Source organism: Crassostrea angulata, chromosome 2 (assembly GCF_025612915.1).
Source record: "Crassostrea angulata isolate pt1a10 chromosome 2, ASM2561291v2, whole genome shotgun sequence".
NCBI classification, from domain to species: Eukaryota; Metazoa; Mollusca; class Bivalvia; order Ostreida; family Ostreidae; genus Magallana; species Magallana angulata.
The window spans coordinates 35,787,034-35,804,965 of NC_069112.1; the positions used below are offsets into that span (position 1 = coordinate 35,787,034).

At 32.2% G+C, this 17,932-nt stretch overlaps 1 protein-coding gene across 1 annotated transcript; it reads right to left on the reverse strand.

The window, feature by feature from the left end:
• Window positions 1–75: 75 nt before the first annotated feature.
• On the reverse strand, window positions 76–16,880 carry LOC128173772 (receptor-type tyrosine-protein phosphatase T-like). Its single transcript, XM_052839439.1, has 23 exons — window positions 16,815–16,880; window positions 14,638–14,709; window positions 14,176–14,403; window positions 13,755–14,006; window positions 13,461–13,598; window positions 12,451–12,568; window positions 11,936–12,009; window positions 10,888–11,189; window positions 9,010–9,097; window positions 8,242–8,306; window positions 8,100–8,136; window positions 7,915–8,012; window positions 7,676–7,807; window positions 6,756–6,904; window positions 3,376–3,511; window positions 3,023–3,169; window positions 2,763–2,850; window positions 2,548–2,621; window positions 2,329–2,463; window positions 2,081–2,200; window positions 1,647–1,792; window positions 1,014–1,149; window positions 76–832 (listed from the first exon to the last, which is right to left on the reverse strand). Exons 2-23 carry the CDS (start codon window positions 14,690–14,692, stop codon window positions 776–778), a joined length of 2,775 nt encoding a protein of 924 aa, XP_052695399.1. The 5' UTR covers window positions 14,693–14,709; window positions 16,815–16,880; the 3' UTR covers window positions 76–775.
• Window positions 16,881–17,932: the final 1,052 nt, after the last annotated feature.

A 17,932-nucleotide genomic window follows, 5' to 3' on the forward strand; every position in this document is an offset into this window, starting at 1 on the left:
TATTGAGTAGGTATGATAAGGAAGTGTATTTTTTTAACAAACTTCGTAACTAATTGGATATAATTAAAATTGTGACTTAACGTTGGTGTTGTGGTTATTTGCAGAATGTTACCGGAACTGTTTTTCCCGGAAGAGTGCCGTACTACAAATAACATTGAACGGCCCCATCCTTAAATTTGCAAAACAAGTGTTTTTTTTTCTTTTATTATCAATAAAAATAGCATTGACTTAAAAAAAATTAATAACAAGACAAAAGAAAAATAAAACATTAAGTATTTACTACAAGTATATAAATGCATGTGTAAGAATGTTGTTATGATGTTTTTTTATGTAACTCGAAGAAACAGATTAAAGAAGCAGACATGGAATAGTATTTGTTCTGTTTGTACATGTAGCCACAAAAAACGACCACAAAAGAAGTGTTCATAAAAATATATCAAACACTTTCTAATAAAAAATTAACAGCTCTCTCGAGTTAAATAAATAATTACATAAAAAGAGTTCAATAATAATAATAAAATAATAACATGCATGGCTTGATTGCGTTACCATTATAGTAGACAATCTATTAATAATGAATTAAAAAAAACCCACATGCATTAATCACGAAAACTAGCAAAGTGAAATCGAACTTTTGCTACATATATTAAAAGGTTTTTTTTTTTTGCCTTAAATGTTTGTCTTAACAATGTTTTGAAACAAACAATAGCTCTTGGTCTCTGAGTACATGTAACTACATGTATCAGTAGCACATTACTGGTTGTGTATGGTATGTTCACTTGTTTTTATCTAAAAATTTCATCAAAGCGTTGTGTACCATGATGTACTCCTCCTGTAAGTAAATGAATTTAGGACAGAAACTTTGACTCTTTTTTAAGGTTAAACGTAATTCATCATAAAGTAATAAATTGTGTAGATACATGTATCAACATTATTTCTAATGAAATCCTTACCGTGTGTACCAATTATAAGAAAACAATGAATAAAAATACAACTTGTAGCATTCTTATTACCAAGGTTGAGCACAGTTCAGGGCGTCGTGTTTGTAGGAGTCTGACCACAGAGAACACGTCTATCTCCTCGTCCATTGTCAGTTGTTGTATCAGGTTGTATACAGCACAGAAGACACCACATAGAGCAGCACCATCCCTTAGAATAAAAGAGAACATGCAATTGTAATTATAGTTTTTATTTCATAAGATCAGCAATGTTCCGGATATGGTGACAGAAGCTATATTAATAAGATACCAAAAAATTACTGTACAAATAAAAAGCCACATCGGTCGGATTATTTTTGCATTTGTAACCATAAGGAAATCCTGTTCATCAGACACTTTGTTGAATAATCAATTCTAAAGCATACCTTTCCCATTAGATTTATACAGATTTGGCATTTTTGATGAATACAGATAAAGAAAAGATAGCACAGCATGAAGCTCTGCCAATCAGTCAACTGAATGTTAACTGAATAGTCTGGAAAGGTGACTGAATTGCATAACTATGCCATTCAGTCACCTTTCAGTTACCTTTCAGTTGACTGAATGGAAGAGTTTCATATTTCATTGACGCAATTGATATACAATTTACTCAATTAGGGATGTGGATAACACACATCAACACATTATACATCATATTTCGAGCACTACCTGCTGACGACAGTGACCGGGTTGTCTGTTTTAACGTTCTGTACATAGGATACTAAACCAAGAATTTGTGATGTCGTCTGTGGATTGTCCTGTGAAAGGATGCTATTTGGCTCAATTATGTCAACCACCCAAACTTCATCACTCGACTGTTAAAAGAAAATAGTGGGTATTGATATAAAATATCTTAAGATAACCACACTGAGAAGGCTAGAGGAGCACCGATTCCCCTTTCAATTTTATATATGATATGTTTAGCTTCAATATTTTAGCAAGTAAATGAAATTAGTATTATATTAGCATTGCAATTTAAATATCTTCCTCTATGACAAAGATATGTGCTTCATCAGAATATGTATAAAGTCACAAAGAAATGAAACCCACGCAATCAGGCCTTTTTACAAATGTTACAAAAAGAAAGAAAATTCGCATGTAACCTTCTCTTTTGAAATCTCAAGTTTACTGCATTTAAATCCCGTTGACAATTCTTGTTGTTGTTTAATCTTGTAGGGTGACACAGTCTTGGATTCTGTTACAGTCGGTAGCCACTCATTTGCCTAAAAAACACAACAGTATAATCAATAGTTGGCCACAGATTCGAATATGATTATTTAATTTCTGGGCAGATGTAACTTTTAGGTAAACGAAACCAAATTAAATAACTGATGTTGTAAAATTTTCTTACGAACTCCACATGGCAGAGAGGATCCATACAAACAACTACTTTAGATTCATAATCGGTAATCAGTCGTATAAAGTCTATAGAATCTCCTGTGGTCGGATAATGGGTGGCGATAAACGCGTTCTGACAGGTTAAAGACTACAAGAGAAAACATAACTGTTAAGTATCATATTGAAATTTAAGTTTGCTAATTTCATTTTTAAAGTTAGTAAAATAACTTACGGGCAAGAATATTGCGTTAATGTAGTTTCCACGTTTTGGAACACTTGAAGGCAAGAACACAACGTACTTGTCAACTAAAGCATAAAAATGGTATCAAGTGTACATTTTTTGAAAGCGATAAATAAAACAACAGAGTAATAATTTATAAATGATGTGATTACTCTTTCTTTTTATTTACATCAAAATAAAAGAATTTACAAAACAATTTTTCTTACGGGGGAGAATCGACGTTGAAACTGATTTGTACTGCAATGCCATTTTGAAATCGTATTCTGAGTACTGATGTCGAATCGACAGAAGCCTCTATAAAATATTACAGAAACTCGTTTAAGATGTATTGCTTTTCAAAAACTCTTACTGTTTAAATAGATAGATCTGTTTTTTTCGAAAGATTTTCAAAAGTAATTATGATTGTTAGTTAAAAAATTCTCATTTTTTTTTGCAAAATAACAAATAAGCGTATTTATTCACCCACCTGAAACTCTTTTCGTAATGATGACACATATGCAGGATGCTTATTGTTTGCCGATTGTGATTTAAGAAAGAACTCATTTGCTGTTTGAACGCCAACAGGGGCTTTAAACATTTCGTGCAGAGTCACAAATATTGTCTTGTATTGTTCCTGTAAGCACAGTATACTGTTTTGAAAAAAAAATAATGAGAAAAAAGTTTCATATACTTCTTTTTAAAGATCACAGAAAATAGGTATTGTTTAATATGCTCATAATTGCACACATACAACATATTTAAGAAGATTTATAACGTTTCTAACCGCCAAAATGTTTTAAATGATATACATGTATACAACAATGACAAGGTTATGTTTACATAAGTTTGGACCATATTCATTCTCTTTTCTCGCATTTTCCTCACGCATTCTGCAATGTTAATTTTAGATTTTTGTTTGCCTTCTTCGTATAAAGCATCAATCGCAATATAGGTTCCCGTTCTTCCAATTCCAGCACTACATTGATATATATATAAAAAATAATCGATATGAGTATATTTGGTACGCAAACGTCAAGCACAGAATATAGATATGTCATAGTGTTATTGAATATGTTAATAAAAGAAAAATGTTTGTTTCAAACATTTTTCATACAGACCCTTGTCAATTTTGAGGATAAGATTGCATATAATATGTGTTGTTTTCTTCATATTTGGGCAATTTGAAACAAAACTACAAAAACCTAATAAATGGGTTCTATTGAAATCGATTAAGGAGAAAACTTTCAATATTTTGTCATAGACAGATTATTTTTTACCCAAATCAAAGGAACAACAAGAGGCCCATGGGCCACATCGCTCACCTGAGGAACAATAGGTATGATAAAATCAGCTTAATGGAGTCATAATACAAACTATTTGGACAATGTACAATAATACATGTAGATCCTGTATAAATAAAATCCATTTTCCCCTGGATATTCTTATGTTTATAATCATTAGTCCCCTTTCTGACAGGATGATTTTATAGTCATATCATATGTTGAGTATTGCAGTTCTCAAAAAGATTCTTAACAATAGTTTATATATCGGATATAAACGTACATCAAACTCTTAACCTTCTCGTGAGGCCAAAGAATTGTCCTGGGGCCAAAGTCTTAATAATTATAAAGAATCATCTGGCTGATTAGTTTCTGAGAAGATTTTTAAAGATTTACCCTATATAACCCTTTGTTAAACTTTGACCCCCCATTGTGGCCCCACCCTACCCCTGAGGATCATGATTTTCACAACCTTGAATCTACACAACCTGAGGATGCTTTCACACAAGTTTCAGCTTTCCTGGCTGATTAGATTTTGAGAAGAAGATTTTTAAATATTTACTCTGTTTATTCCTATGTAAAACATCGACCTCCCATTGTGGCCCAAAACCTACCCCCAGGGGTCATGATTTTCACAAATTTGAATCTACACTACTTGAGGATGCTTCCACACAAGTGCCAGCTTTCCAAGCTAATTAGTTTCTGAGAAGAAGATTTTTAAAGATTTACTCTATATAATCATATGTTAAACTTCGATCCCCCATTGTGGCCCCAACCTACCCCCAGAGGTTATTATTTTCACAACTTTGAATCTACACTACCTGAGAATGCTTCCACACAAGTTTCAGCTTTGCCGGCTGATTAGTTTCTGAGAAGAAGATTTTTAAAGATTTACTCTATATATTCATATGTTAAACTTCGATCCCCCATTGTGGCCCCACCCTACCCCCGGGGGTCATGATTTTCACAACTTTGAATTTACACTACCTGAGGATGCATCCACACAAGTGTCAGCTTTCCTGGCTGATTTGTTTCTGAGAAGCAGATTTTTAAAGATATACTGTATATATTCCTATGTAAAACTTCGATCCCCCATTGTGGCCCCACCCTACCCCAGGTGGTCATGATTTTCATAACTATGAATCTACACTACCTGAGGATGCATCCACACAAGTGTCAGCTTTCCTCTGGCTGATTAGTTTCTGAGAAGAAGATTTTTAAAGATATACTGTATATATTCCTATGTAAAACTTCGACCCCCCCCCCCCCCCCATTGTGGCCCCACCCTCAGGTGAGCTAAAAGATTAAGTTTACAATACAATAAGTTGTTAAAGTTGGTTTCTGGAAGAACAGACTTTGAACATTTTCTTAATAAATATTGACAATTTTTTTACTTTTTTAATCTTTAGTTTTTAAGATCTGTGTACAAACATAAAATTGTGAGCAAATCTTTGTATCTTGCTTACAATTCGAAGCTAAACACTCAAATATGGCTAGTAAATAGAAATTGTAAACAATTAAACACAAGAAACATGCACTATAACAAATAAAGAACGCAATTTATTTTTTCAAAATGAATCATATATATATATATACATGTATATACCTACATATTTCCGTCAGCGATATCAAACTCTATTTCAACTGAATAAACTCGAGAAAATGTCGAGCATCTCAACAAAATCTATTGCATTAATCTACCATTACGCAAAAGAAAATGCCGAATTACCGATAGAAGGAATTGTATTTCAGTACCCCTACATCAGATTTTGCTTAATTTGCGCAGGTAAACAGTTAACTGTTTGATTTACCGAAGTATCTGTTTGAATTGATACGTAAAAATCACGAAATACCTGTAGACGATAGTTTCCAGGTTTAAAAGCGTAAATAATGAAAACGAAACGAAAATCCGAACAAGCTAATACCAACACACTTGTTTGATCCTTGTTGGAACAATTAGAAAATTAATTAATAAACAATAAAAACAGAGGGAAATGCACTTTAGTACATTGCTAATGCATCAGATTTTATCATTTTCGCAGGTAAACATTTACCGAAGTCTATATTCCAAATACAAGGCGATTGTTTCTCAAGTTAAAAAGCAAAATGAAACGAAAAAATGAAAACAAGCTAAAACCACCATCACAAGTGAAAATGACAACGCGTTGAAATATTTAACCTCAATTTACTTCACAATAATCGGCACCAATGTTATTTCCATGTTTCATAGATTATATTCGCACGTGAACTGTTGCACAACAAACTGCCAGCTTCAAACAAAGAACCTCGTTTTCGAGATGCGGTAGACTGGCGATGCCTGTCATAAGACCAGTCTATCGCAATGAATTGCCAGTCTACGATATATGGAATAACGAGCCATTCTTTATAAGTATTTTCGCAATTATCTCAAATTTGGAACAGAAATCGCCTATAATTTTTGCAATTTATATTTTCCTTTCCCTAAGGATGATTTATGCTAAATTACGTTAAGATTAACTCGGTAGTTCTTGAGAAGAAGATTTTTAAAAATGCACCCCCCTTTTTCTACAGTTTCAAGGTTTTCTCCGCTTTGAATACAGATCGGACTTTTATTTCTGCAATTTATATTCGCCCTCCCATAAGGATGCTTTGTGCCAAATTTGGTTGAAATTGGATAAGAGGTTTAAGAGAAGAAGTTCAAAATGTAAAAAGTTTACAGACGGACAGACGGACAGACAGACGGACGGACAGACGGACGACGGACAAAATGTGATCAGAATAGCTCACTTGAGCTTTCAGCTCAGGTGAGCTAAAAAGCAAAAGGGGAGCGTTTTCAGAAGAAAACTTTGAATTTTTCCATACTATTGAATGCACGTCGTTAGAACAATGACGTATTTATAAATGTCACGCAATTAAGCAAATGTGCTGAAAAGATATCTTCGAAATTAAAACGGGAATTACCTGCAGTGGACTAAAGTAGGAACCTTTAACTGGCTTAATTTCGTTCTTGTCACGTGGTTGTGGAACATCAAGAGACAAAGCGGATTGGGTGTACCGTGATCCGGCCAGGCGGTGTAATGATACTGTGTGATTGTTCTACACTCATTCCCCTGAATATATTGATTTAAAAATCGTCATCTTAATTTCAAATGTTTAGAAAGATATTTAGAGATTAAAAAGTCTTTATTCCTCAGCAATGTTTGAAAAATCTTACTTAATATCCGAAAAAAATGGTTCGTATTACGAACATTTGCATTTACATTATAGTTCATTGAATCGTGCAAAATAAACATTTCATTTCGTTTTTCAGCTAAGCAGTTGATTTAGCATTTAACGTAATAGTATCTGTCATGAATGAAGAACCATCGTCGCTTCAACGGGACGTTTTAGACTAATTTCATATTCTAAATAACTTAAACAAAAATGTAAATATAGGGGAATCAGTATATCGATAAGTTTTCTTTGCATTGTGAAAATAGCTTAGAGATTGATTCCTTATTTGATACAATTTTTTTTCGATTGCTTTTGTCATTTGCAATAAAAGACATATCTCATCTCAATATTGGTGTTTGAATCATTTTCTTTACTCACAAAAACTTCGCTGCGGTGAGTTTTCGCAGCATGAGAAAACACTAATAATTACTTTTTTAATCGCCAGAATAAAGAGAATAAAGATTATTTCTGCTATTGTGTTATCAACGTTGAATAAACATATAACATTACCGCTTTAACAATATTTGAAAATATTGTTGAAAATACCGAACCTTACAATGGTTTTATTTATGCCGATATTCTCTATTTGTTTCTATAGAAAGAAAACACCCTTTTAGAGATACGATTGTATATATACAGATACAGTCAAAGTTTTAAGAAAATCAAACCTGTTTAATATTCGTCAATCGCAGTACACGGATGCTGTAACAAGCGTAGTGTCGTTCTCTATCTGTATGTAATGTTAACATGTCACAGGCCATGGCTTCTTCTAAATCTGGCCAATACTGGTAACATTTTTTCTACAAAATTAAAAGTCATTTTAAAGAAAATACATTACTTTTACAGTTAGTAGTGCATGAAGAAAAACAGAAAGAAAGAAAGGGAAATAGTTAATGCCACTTATTACCTTTGACCCTTCAATGAGATTCGTAAGCATGACAATTTGTTCTACATGTTCTTGCCAAACCATTAACCAAAAGTCTCCAACCGTGTTTTGAGTTGGGCCTGTTAAAAAGATATACTTACATTTCACAAGAAAATTAAATTTATAATTTATGAAATAATATTAAGATAATAGTCATAAATAATTACCTTGTGTTGCGATGTAGCGATTTTCTTGGTAAATACCCTTTGAAACGCAGAACGAGCTTTGAAACATTTATAGGTAAAGCAAACTGTGTTTCATTAGATTGATTTTGGCGATTATTAGATTTCATTACTTAATCACACTTACGTCAATATAATTTGCATTGATGTAGTCCGACTCTTTGTTTACCAGTTTTACTCTTGAATGGTCATCTAAAAGGTTCATTGTTTGATCAATAATGAAAGGACTATGTGCAGTATGGTCAAATATCTGCCCCCTATTTCAACCAATTTTTAAATAGTGTCGTATAAAAATAAAATCTTCAAAAATCATTGCATGAAGGATGCCTATAACTTTAATCTTGATTTTAGTCATCATTGCTCATTCACTTTTTATCTATGACGTCACCAAAATGACATATTTCCCGCAAATTTGCAAACAAATGAAAATATTCTCATTTTTGCTGTATATTTTGCATTCGGAAGTATAGAGCGCAGGTCTGCTCAAGTGCGATTTTAACATATTTTTCTCCTCAGATAGTTATACACATTATACTAAAAAATTGTACTTGAGCAAGCCTGCGCTCGATGTTTCCCAGTCGAAAAACCATCGGAAAACACCCATATTTTGTTAAAAAAACACATCAATTTATCAAAATAATGCAATCTTCATGACGTCGTTTCTACTTTATGACGTCACTGTGGGGATAACCTTTAACACCTTTATTTCCAATATGATTTTAACTATCTTTCACCTTATTTTTAAAGCTCTTTCTAAAACTTTGACTTTGGGGGCAAAAAATGCATAAAACCGCACTTAGTCCTTTCTTTCATTGTTAGTTTGTTCTTTTTAGTTAATTGACAATTTAGTTTATGTATTTTGATGTTATCTATTTAAAAGACAGTTTATACTTACATGGAAATGTCGTTTTGAATCTGTTCTTTGTGAGATTTTCAGGAAGTTTTCCGATATCACAGGGATACCTCTCGCCGTATAATAAAGTCTGGTATGTATTTATATATATATAAGCACAAACATTGCAATAACTCTCAAATTGACATGTACCTGCCCATAGTGAATGATATAGATATTTGTTTTCCCTTGGACTGAAATGTCACATTTTCATTGGTTTAAACGTAGCACGTGATTGCCTCATATATCTCTATATTTGTTCTGTGAGAAATAATATTAGGCAATATGGCCGTCATTGGTCGACGCTTCGCTTACTCATTTCGACATTTCATAGTATTTAATACATAAACCGCATGCCGTAAGTTCTTAAAGTATTTGGAGTAGTTGCCCTTTGAAATTCTTTAAAATTAGAGTACTGTGGAATCATTAAATTTCGTGGGGGCCAATTTTCGTGGATTGCTTAAATTTTACAGGATCGTGGGGACGTAATTTCGTGTATTCTTTTAAACCTACGGAGGAAATATGACTTTATTGCCATAATTTAATAATTCGTGGAGGATGTTAATTCGTGGATGAGAGGTACCCACGAATTCCACGAAAATTGAGCCACCACGAAATCTAATGATTCCACAGTAGTTGCCCTTAGAATATTGACGTCACATTGTTTTGTCTGGAGCAGAACAAAATGGCAGCGTCGAAATTTGCTCAAATCTCTGCAGAGGAAAGGGAGAAAACATTTAAAACTGAATAGCAACAAAACATTGTAAGTAAACATGGGTGAAGCAAGGATTTTTAAAGAATATTTGAAAGGTGAGATTGAAAATTTTGAAGAGTTTAAATGAGTTAAATTGGACGAGATGTTAGGCATCTTGTATACCAGTATACATAGCTTTACGTATTTGTGAATAAATATGTCGGTTGATAGTCCTCGGGAAAACAAAACACTTATTAGGTAAGTTACTGACTCACTACGGAAATATATTGGGTTGATCAATCTCATAGACGGCTCGGCTTCGCCTCGCCATCTATGAGATTGATCAACCCAATATATTTCCGTAGTGAGTCAGTAACTAACCTAATAAGTAATAATATAAGGCAGAAAAATTCACTTTTGTTGGAGCTCGACCTTCCGCCCCGACCGAGGCTTGAACTCACGACCTCTGGAACCCATTCTCCTAGCAGTGACTAGCATTCACTATGGGCAGGTACATGTCAATTTCAGAGTTATTGCAATATTTGTGCTTATTGTATATGTTTGTATCTGTGCAATGTGTATCGTTCCGATCCTCTACAAATTGCCGTTTAACTGTATTCCACCTGTATCTCAAGCTACTGTGTAGTGCGCGGCCAGCGTGCTAGGTTCTGTTCGTTATCGAAAGCAAGATTTTTTGTCTTGCCTAGATAGCCGAGTGGGGAGCGCGGTTGCCGCTCACTGCTAGGAGAATGGGTTCCAGAGGTCGTGAGTTCAAGCCTCGGTCGGGGTGGAAGGTGGAGCTCCAACAAAAGTGAATTTCTCTGTGCTATATATATATATATATATATATATATATATATAAAGGTTGCCCTGTGTCTGATTACATATGTGTATATAAAAAAATCAAATGACTCCAAGTCACTATGAATTTAAATCATAATATTCAAACAAAGTTTTTTGTAACCAAGCTTAAAAAAGCAATAGCTAGCAAAATTTATTTAAACACTGATTATTATTATTATTAATTTTAAGACACTTATTCAGAAATAAATGATCGTGTGTTTCATTAAGAACTGGATATTCATTATAAACATATATATATAATGCGTTTGAATGATGTAAATTCTGCGTTTCTGTAGTTTTTATGAATTTAATTGCATTTACAAGTGCAATGTGCATTTACATACCGAATAATTCTTCTTAAACTCGTCATCTTCATTTTTTGAATTCTCCTCAATTACATTTCCCAAGTTAGCTACTGCAATATCAGGGATTGGTTTTTCATTTACATACAAATCTCCATACGGGTTTTCCTCGTGTATTTTTTCGTCGATATCGACATCGTCATCTATTTTCTTGCTCTGGCTAACTTTCTGTGTTTGTTCAACGTCTTTGCTAAATGATTTGGAAAACCCTGGCTGAGCAAGACCATCTTCTATGTCAATTTTAAGACATGTGATAGACGAATGAAGCCTTGATTTTGGAAAACCTTAAAAAAATATATAATTATGCATTTTAAAAAAGACAACTATTAACGATATTTTTCAAATCTGAATGCTTTAATTTCTAATTGAATGTGCGTGTAGAAGGCGGATGTTGGCTTTGTGAGAATTTGTAAGCACAAATATACATGTATCTAATCATTATTATATATTTTATTCCGTTAATTTGAATTTGCGTCTTGAGCATTAAAACTTTTTTTTAAAATTCAAAATAAAAGATTTGAAGGCAACAAAATCATATGTAAGTCTGATTTTATGAAACCTTTGAAATATGTTTGTGAAAAATAGACAATTTATAATGATCTGATAATAAAAGAGTTACATGAAAAGTCATAACCAATTGTATACAGATCTCATGATTGTAAATTAACATTGCTATACAGAAAAATAAGGGGGGAATTAAAACCAATCAAGCTCTTTGTTTCTATTCGTTGTTTTATTTTATTACAATTTTATTGTATTCTTTTTCTTTTTGTGTAAAGTTACCTTTTTTTAAAGGATAATGGAGTTGTAATCTCAAATTGTAAAAATACAATTGAAAACATTTTGTTTTTACTTACTGATTTAAATGACAACATCAAATAAATCTAGTGAGGAAAAATATAGGTGATTTATAAAAGTTGTATATGCCCTTTGATTTGATAATTTAATTGGATTCTTCATACTTGTCGGCAGAAATGTTTAACTCGGAAAAGATAAATTTCTCTAGTAAAAAAACCGCAAGTTTTCCTACCTTTCGGTCTTGTTATCGTCAAACTTTCCTCTTTGCGTTTTGTTTCCTCATTGTTTCCCTTGGTACTTTTAGTCCTTTTATACATATAAAACTCATTCCAATACATTATAACATTTGCCAAATATAGGATATTTTTCTTTAATCTCGATACTACTGTATTTTTATTTATGTTTTAATAAAAAAACAAAAAGTTTTACTTATGCATTTTCATTAAATCAAAAAAAAATATCAGGTACACTGTAGTTTCATAAAACAGCTTCGGCCTCAGAAAGTTTGAATGTCTTAGTTTCCTTGTGACATTTTTATGTTGTTTAAGGTAGAATTATTATTGCCTAAAACATAGAAGGCTACTTGTAAATTCAAAATTGTATTTAAATAACACGTGAATTAAATGTTTAAAAGCCATACACCAAACAAACATTTATAGTATACAATCATGCATTAAGTAAAAATATCAGAGCAAATTTTAATTATTTTTCTTTTCCTCAACTGCTTTGAATCAAGTCAATACATACCTTTTGTACACGATTGTTACAGTAACAGTGGTTATTAATATGATGAAAGAGGCGACAATCCCGCCAATTATAAGAATAAATGCAGATCCGGTGGTTTTATCGTCTTTGATAGTATGAGCTGGTTTTTAAAGAAGAACATAGTAACCTAAGTACACACTCACTGAAGTACTCTAACCAGTTTGTTTTAATAAATCGTATATATAAATAAATAAATGCATGTTGAATGGCAACTTAAGAAATTATTGCACTTAATCCGTTGATTACATTATTACATATTTTAATCAAACCTAAGGTATATCTTCAGAGCTAACCTGATTTTTATTTATAGGAGTATCAATAGCGTTTGAGTAATTAACGCTCGCATATTATATTACGGGGTTTTTATTTTCTAATGCCAACTGTAGCAACCCAGCATATAGGAAAATGTATTAGGTTGATTTTTGATAGACATCGAATAATTTGGGTTTTGCAAAATATTGTATAAATTAAGGCCGTTCGACATTTACGATGGCATTATATTTCAATATATTCAAATGTAACATAGGTCACATTTAACTGTTTGACAGTACATGAGGTCGCATTGCAGATTTAGGGATATTCTTTTAGTGAAGTTTGTCTTCTTTTTTGAATGTGATTTCGATTGATGATATTAAATGAAATCAACTTTTCGAAAACTTAATTTGTTTTACAACGCTTTATGAACTTTTTTAACAACGATTGATAAACGAGTTCTTTATCTTATATTAATATCTCTCGTTGGTACAGATGTTATTGCGAGTGGTCATTGATGTGGGAGGAAGCCGAAGTACCCGGTGAGAACCCACGTGTCCAAGCGAGAGACCGCCATACCCTACCACATACAATCACTGTCGATCAAGGGTATCAAACGCGGGTCGCAGCGGTAAGAAGCGAGTGTATTGCCCACTGGGAAACTTGGACATCCAAATTAAATTAATGGCTTCACGAGTTTTAATGTTAGGACTAATTTTGCAAATATTCTGTTTACATACTTTTGTAACAGTTTTGTCCCTGATATCCTGGAATACAGTTGAGACAGTGGCCTGTGTTAATGTCACATTTTCCTTCCTTGCAGTTCACTGGACACATCAATGTACAGTTCTTCCCATAGACTCCAGAATCGATGCAGCCTAATATAAGTTAGAGATCTTACTGTAACAGTTTAGAGGATGTTTGAAAATACCAAGACACTAATAATGATTATTAATTTGACTATTTTTAAAAAAAGATGTTTCTACAAAAAACTATTTTTTTTAAATATTGACAATGATCTCCGCCAATCTTACCATAGACTTCAACTTCACAGAGTTCATTGTATGCAAACGGCGAATAGAAATTGGGATATCCTTCATCCGGTCTCCGTTCGTTGTAGTAAATGACGTAGCGTCCATAGACAGAACAGTTAATTTTCTGGTCTTCTGATAACATGCCATGAATAGTGCTATTATCATGAAAACAGAGATGGCCATCTTCCTTTGAAGTTGTTTTAGAAACGTACAAATAAAATCCTGCCATTCTTGATTTGTGTACTGTTGGCTCTTTATATAGAATATATAAGTATTTGATTGGAATTATTTTTATCAAGCTCGTGTTTGACGTATCATTATGTCCTTTATTTGTTTATTGATACGTTTAACTTTCCTCTACGATTTGTTATCAAGTTACATGTGTATTGTAAATTTTACGATACATAATTTTAAGTCATACCTGGTTTATTATCAGTCCTATAGTAAATATCGATGTGACTGATGCTGACCACACTACCAAGGTCGACTCTCCATGTAGCGGTGCTTTTGTTATTGGCTGATGTTGTACATTGATCTCCTTGTAACGATCGATCAGAGTACAAACCGTCAACAGCATTATTACCATGATAGAATCTGTCGTCTGGCCAAGGATGTTCTTGCCAAGTAGGTTTGCCAAGTGCAATATTCTCTTCAAGCATAAGCCACATATACATATTACAGAATACCATGAAATATTTGAATACACATTCAACGTATTGATATGTGTTTTCAATGATTGAACTAGTTTTATGCTGTCTTACTAAGTATCTATTTATGACAATTTTAAATAAAACGAGTAATACGTACATGTAGAATTATGGATTAATTAAAACATACCAAGAACCAAAAATATAATAAACATAAATATATAAAATCTACTTACTAAAGCAAAAAGCACGTGTTGCTTGCAGCAACACACAAAAGTTAAACATGTGCATCGTTTTTAAACTTGAATCTAAAAACAAATGAGACTTAATTATTAATTACCAAGTATAATCATTTAACAGGACGGGAGAAAGTTGTTGTCTTCTTTGTTTACGCCTTTATGTTATAAGTGTTCCTTCTTACCAAAGAACTATAGAATGCATTAAAAATATAATAAAAATAAACTAAGACGTAGTTTTTTTTTTCTTTTCGACCACTTGTTTAACGTTTCTCTTGAATCTACTGACCGACTTTGGTAACTTAAAATGTTAATGCAACCCAGTGAACTCACACATGTGATATTTCTTTTTCATTTTAAGTATAAAAATTATCAATTTTTTGTTTAGACACAATTTGTTTTCCTTCTACTGATGTAAAAAACCCTGATATATTACGTTTAAAAACTGAATTGATTGATAAGCATTGAATGAAATGATCTTTTAATCTACAAAAATTATATCCAGTATTGATGTGCACTTTTGCACCTAAAGTAAATCCATAATTAAAAAAAAAAAAGTATCGTTTAAAATTTCATAAAAACAAAAGAAAAAAAAAATGTTCTTTGATTTTAAGAAAAAAAACATGTATTGTTTAAGAGGAATGTCGCTTTTGTTATGCTAATTGTTCCCAGCCTGTTACATTAGTTAAAAAATTGCATTAAGTGTGTATTTTTGACAACGAAATAAGAGTACCCATTAACATGTTTCTTACTCATATTCTACTGAAAACAAACTTCCTTATTATACAACTTGTTCTATTCAATGATGTCTTTTTTATGGAAAAGACGCATACCTACCCAACTTATGAAAGAGACCAGAAACTAATGTATAATTAGAAAAATATGTCGATGATTAATATTCAGTATAATCATATTATTTGAAAGAAACAACTTTATTTTGATAAAAAAGAAGAGATTTTATAAATACAAAACTCTCAATATTTATTAGTGGGTTATCTTTTTTCTTCTTTCCAAATACACATAGATATTCTTACTATATGTAGATATAATTCGAAAAATTTCGGCTCATTTCGTAACTTTCATCAATAAACAAGGTATGGTTATACTAACAAATCAATTTATAGTATATTTACATAAAAAAAAAAAACATAAGTCTTCAAATTAATGTTTGCGACAGTTACAATAATTTAGGCAAATTTGATCAATTAATATTAAAAAAAATAGAAAAATGCTTTAGATCTACTTGGTGATTCATTCAAGCTGAATATTCACATCTTTGATAAAAGGTACACAGTGCACAAAGTATGCAATTATGACCTGTTTTGCTTCTTTTAACTCCACTTTTACAACCATATTATAGTCTGTCCCAAGATATTCATGCAGCACATTTGGATGATTTTTAATAAAAATACACTTACCTGTGAAAGAAGTGCAATTGAAATAGTTGAAAGGGATATTTTCCAAGATAATTTCATTGACACATTAACATCTTTCACTCGGAAAAATTCACAGGAACGAAAAAAGATTCCTTACGGAGATTTATAATGGTGAATGTTTACATTCTTTCTCCATTCGGAATACACTCGGAATACATCGCGCAATTTTTTAACGTTATCATCCGGGCTTGCTGCAATACAAAATCTCCGTAGACATCACATTTTTTTTGCATTGTATTGAAACCTGATAAGCTAACAGGGGCGTTTTGACTGAGAAATCTTGGAATGTTTTTATACTTTTGAATGAACATCGTTTGAATCCTGAGGTATTTATAAATATCAAGCAATTAAGCCAAATGTGAATCCAAAATATCTTGGGACAGAGTATAGTATAAATCATTGACTAATAAGAATTATGTTTGTTTGTTGGGTTTTTTTTTTTATCAGTATACTAAAATGTTAATCTTGCCACTTGATATTGTAAGAAATAGATTACAAATATGTGTTATATCAGAATTTTCCTAATTGTAGCATTATTCAAAAACTGAAACGCATAGGCTAGTTGAGAACGATGCGATGATTTAAACGAAAACACATAATACAGAAATATCGCTTTCGAATTTGCAAGTATAAGGTAAAAAAATAAGATTTAAGCGTATCATCACCGTACATATAAGTGTTAAGGCTTGCAATCTATTCATTGAATTAAATAAAAAACAATATATATCCTAAAAATCTTACCATTAAATATAATATTAGGTATCCATTTTAAGAATCAAGACCAGTTGGCTGATATCTTCTTTTTAAATGCAACAAGGAAGTTTATTTGAAGACAGACTTTAATAATATAGTCGTGTTATGAAACCCTAAAATAACTTCAAAGTGGACACTAATAGTTAAATTAAGAAAAAATGTAGGCTCTTTTAACAAATACATGCACATGAAAAAAAAAAAGCACATTTATATCAAAACGTTTGCGTTGTTTCATATTTAAGCAATAATGGTAAAATGTGTTTACAGAAAAACAATATTTTTTTTTTTCTGTTTTCAAAGTCGGTTAAGGTTTTGCGTGTTTCTAATTCAAATATTAAAGTTAGGGATAAAAAATCAATTACAAGAATTAAGAGAGGGGGTGCAAAGACGCTACCCAATCAAAATATCAAATTCTTCAAGTGTTTTTTTAAAAGAAGCATGAACAATGAGAACGGCAATATATATGTTATTTTCTGTTGAAATGTAAAATATTATTTTTTTTTTTCATTTATAAAAAGATGCCTAAAGCATAGGAGTAATGTAATCTATCTCCCAAATAACAATACTGTGCACATTTTTCTTAGACATTCAAAAACTGACCAGGAAGGAAAAGGTTCAAGTATATCGCTATCCCTTACACTACTGCCCATATGTCCCTTACGCATAGTTCAATCATTCATGCAGGAAAGACTCACCAAACAGGGGGCATTTTTTGCCGCCTTTCAGGAAGACCATTCACTAGGTACCAAGTTGCATCCGTTTTTAATTTAGCACTCAAAAAATTGGGGTTAAACAACCAATCCTACAAACCCCATCCTTTCCGCATGGGGACAGCATCCGCTGCTTGGGTCTCAGCACCAGCGCACATGATATTGCTAGCAAGGGGAGATGGAAGTTTGTGATTTTTTTTCGAGAAAACTGACGGACTTGCGTATGACGTCACATATTTGGTTGAGGTTACTTATATCCAAAATGCCAAAGAGCCTGAGGACACTGATAATACATGTACTAAATCCAGGGCAAGACCCATTTGAATCTTGAAACAAGCTTATTTGCCCTTCGATAACTAAACTTAACCCTGAATGGTTAAATCCTATTAACAAAGT

Excerpts from the sequence above, each read along its gene's own strand:
- LOC128173772 (XM_052839439.1), bottom strand. The coding sequence starts at position 14,692 with ATGCACATGTTTAACTTTTGTGTGTTGCTGCAAGCAACACGTGCTTTT. Across the intron at positions 2,622-2,762 it reads TTCAACGTCGATTCTCCCCC|TTGACAAGTACGTTGTGTTC; the intron begins GTAAGAAAAATT and ends TTTATGCTTTAG. Across the intron at positions 2,201-2,328 it reads CTCTCTGCCATGTGGAGTTC|GCAAATGAGTGGCTACCGAC; the intron begins GTAAGAAAATTT and ends TGTGTTTTTTAG.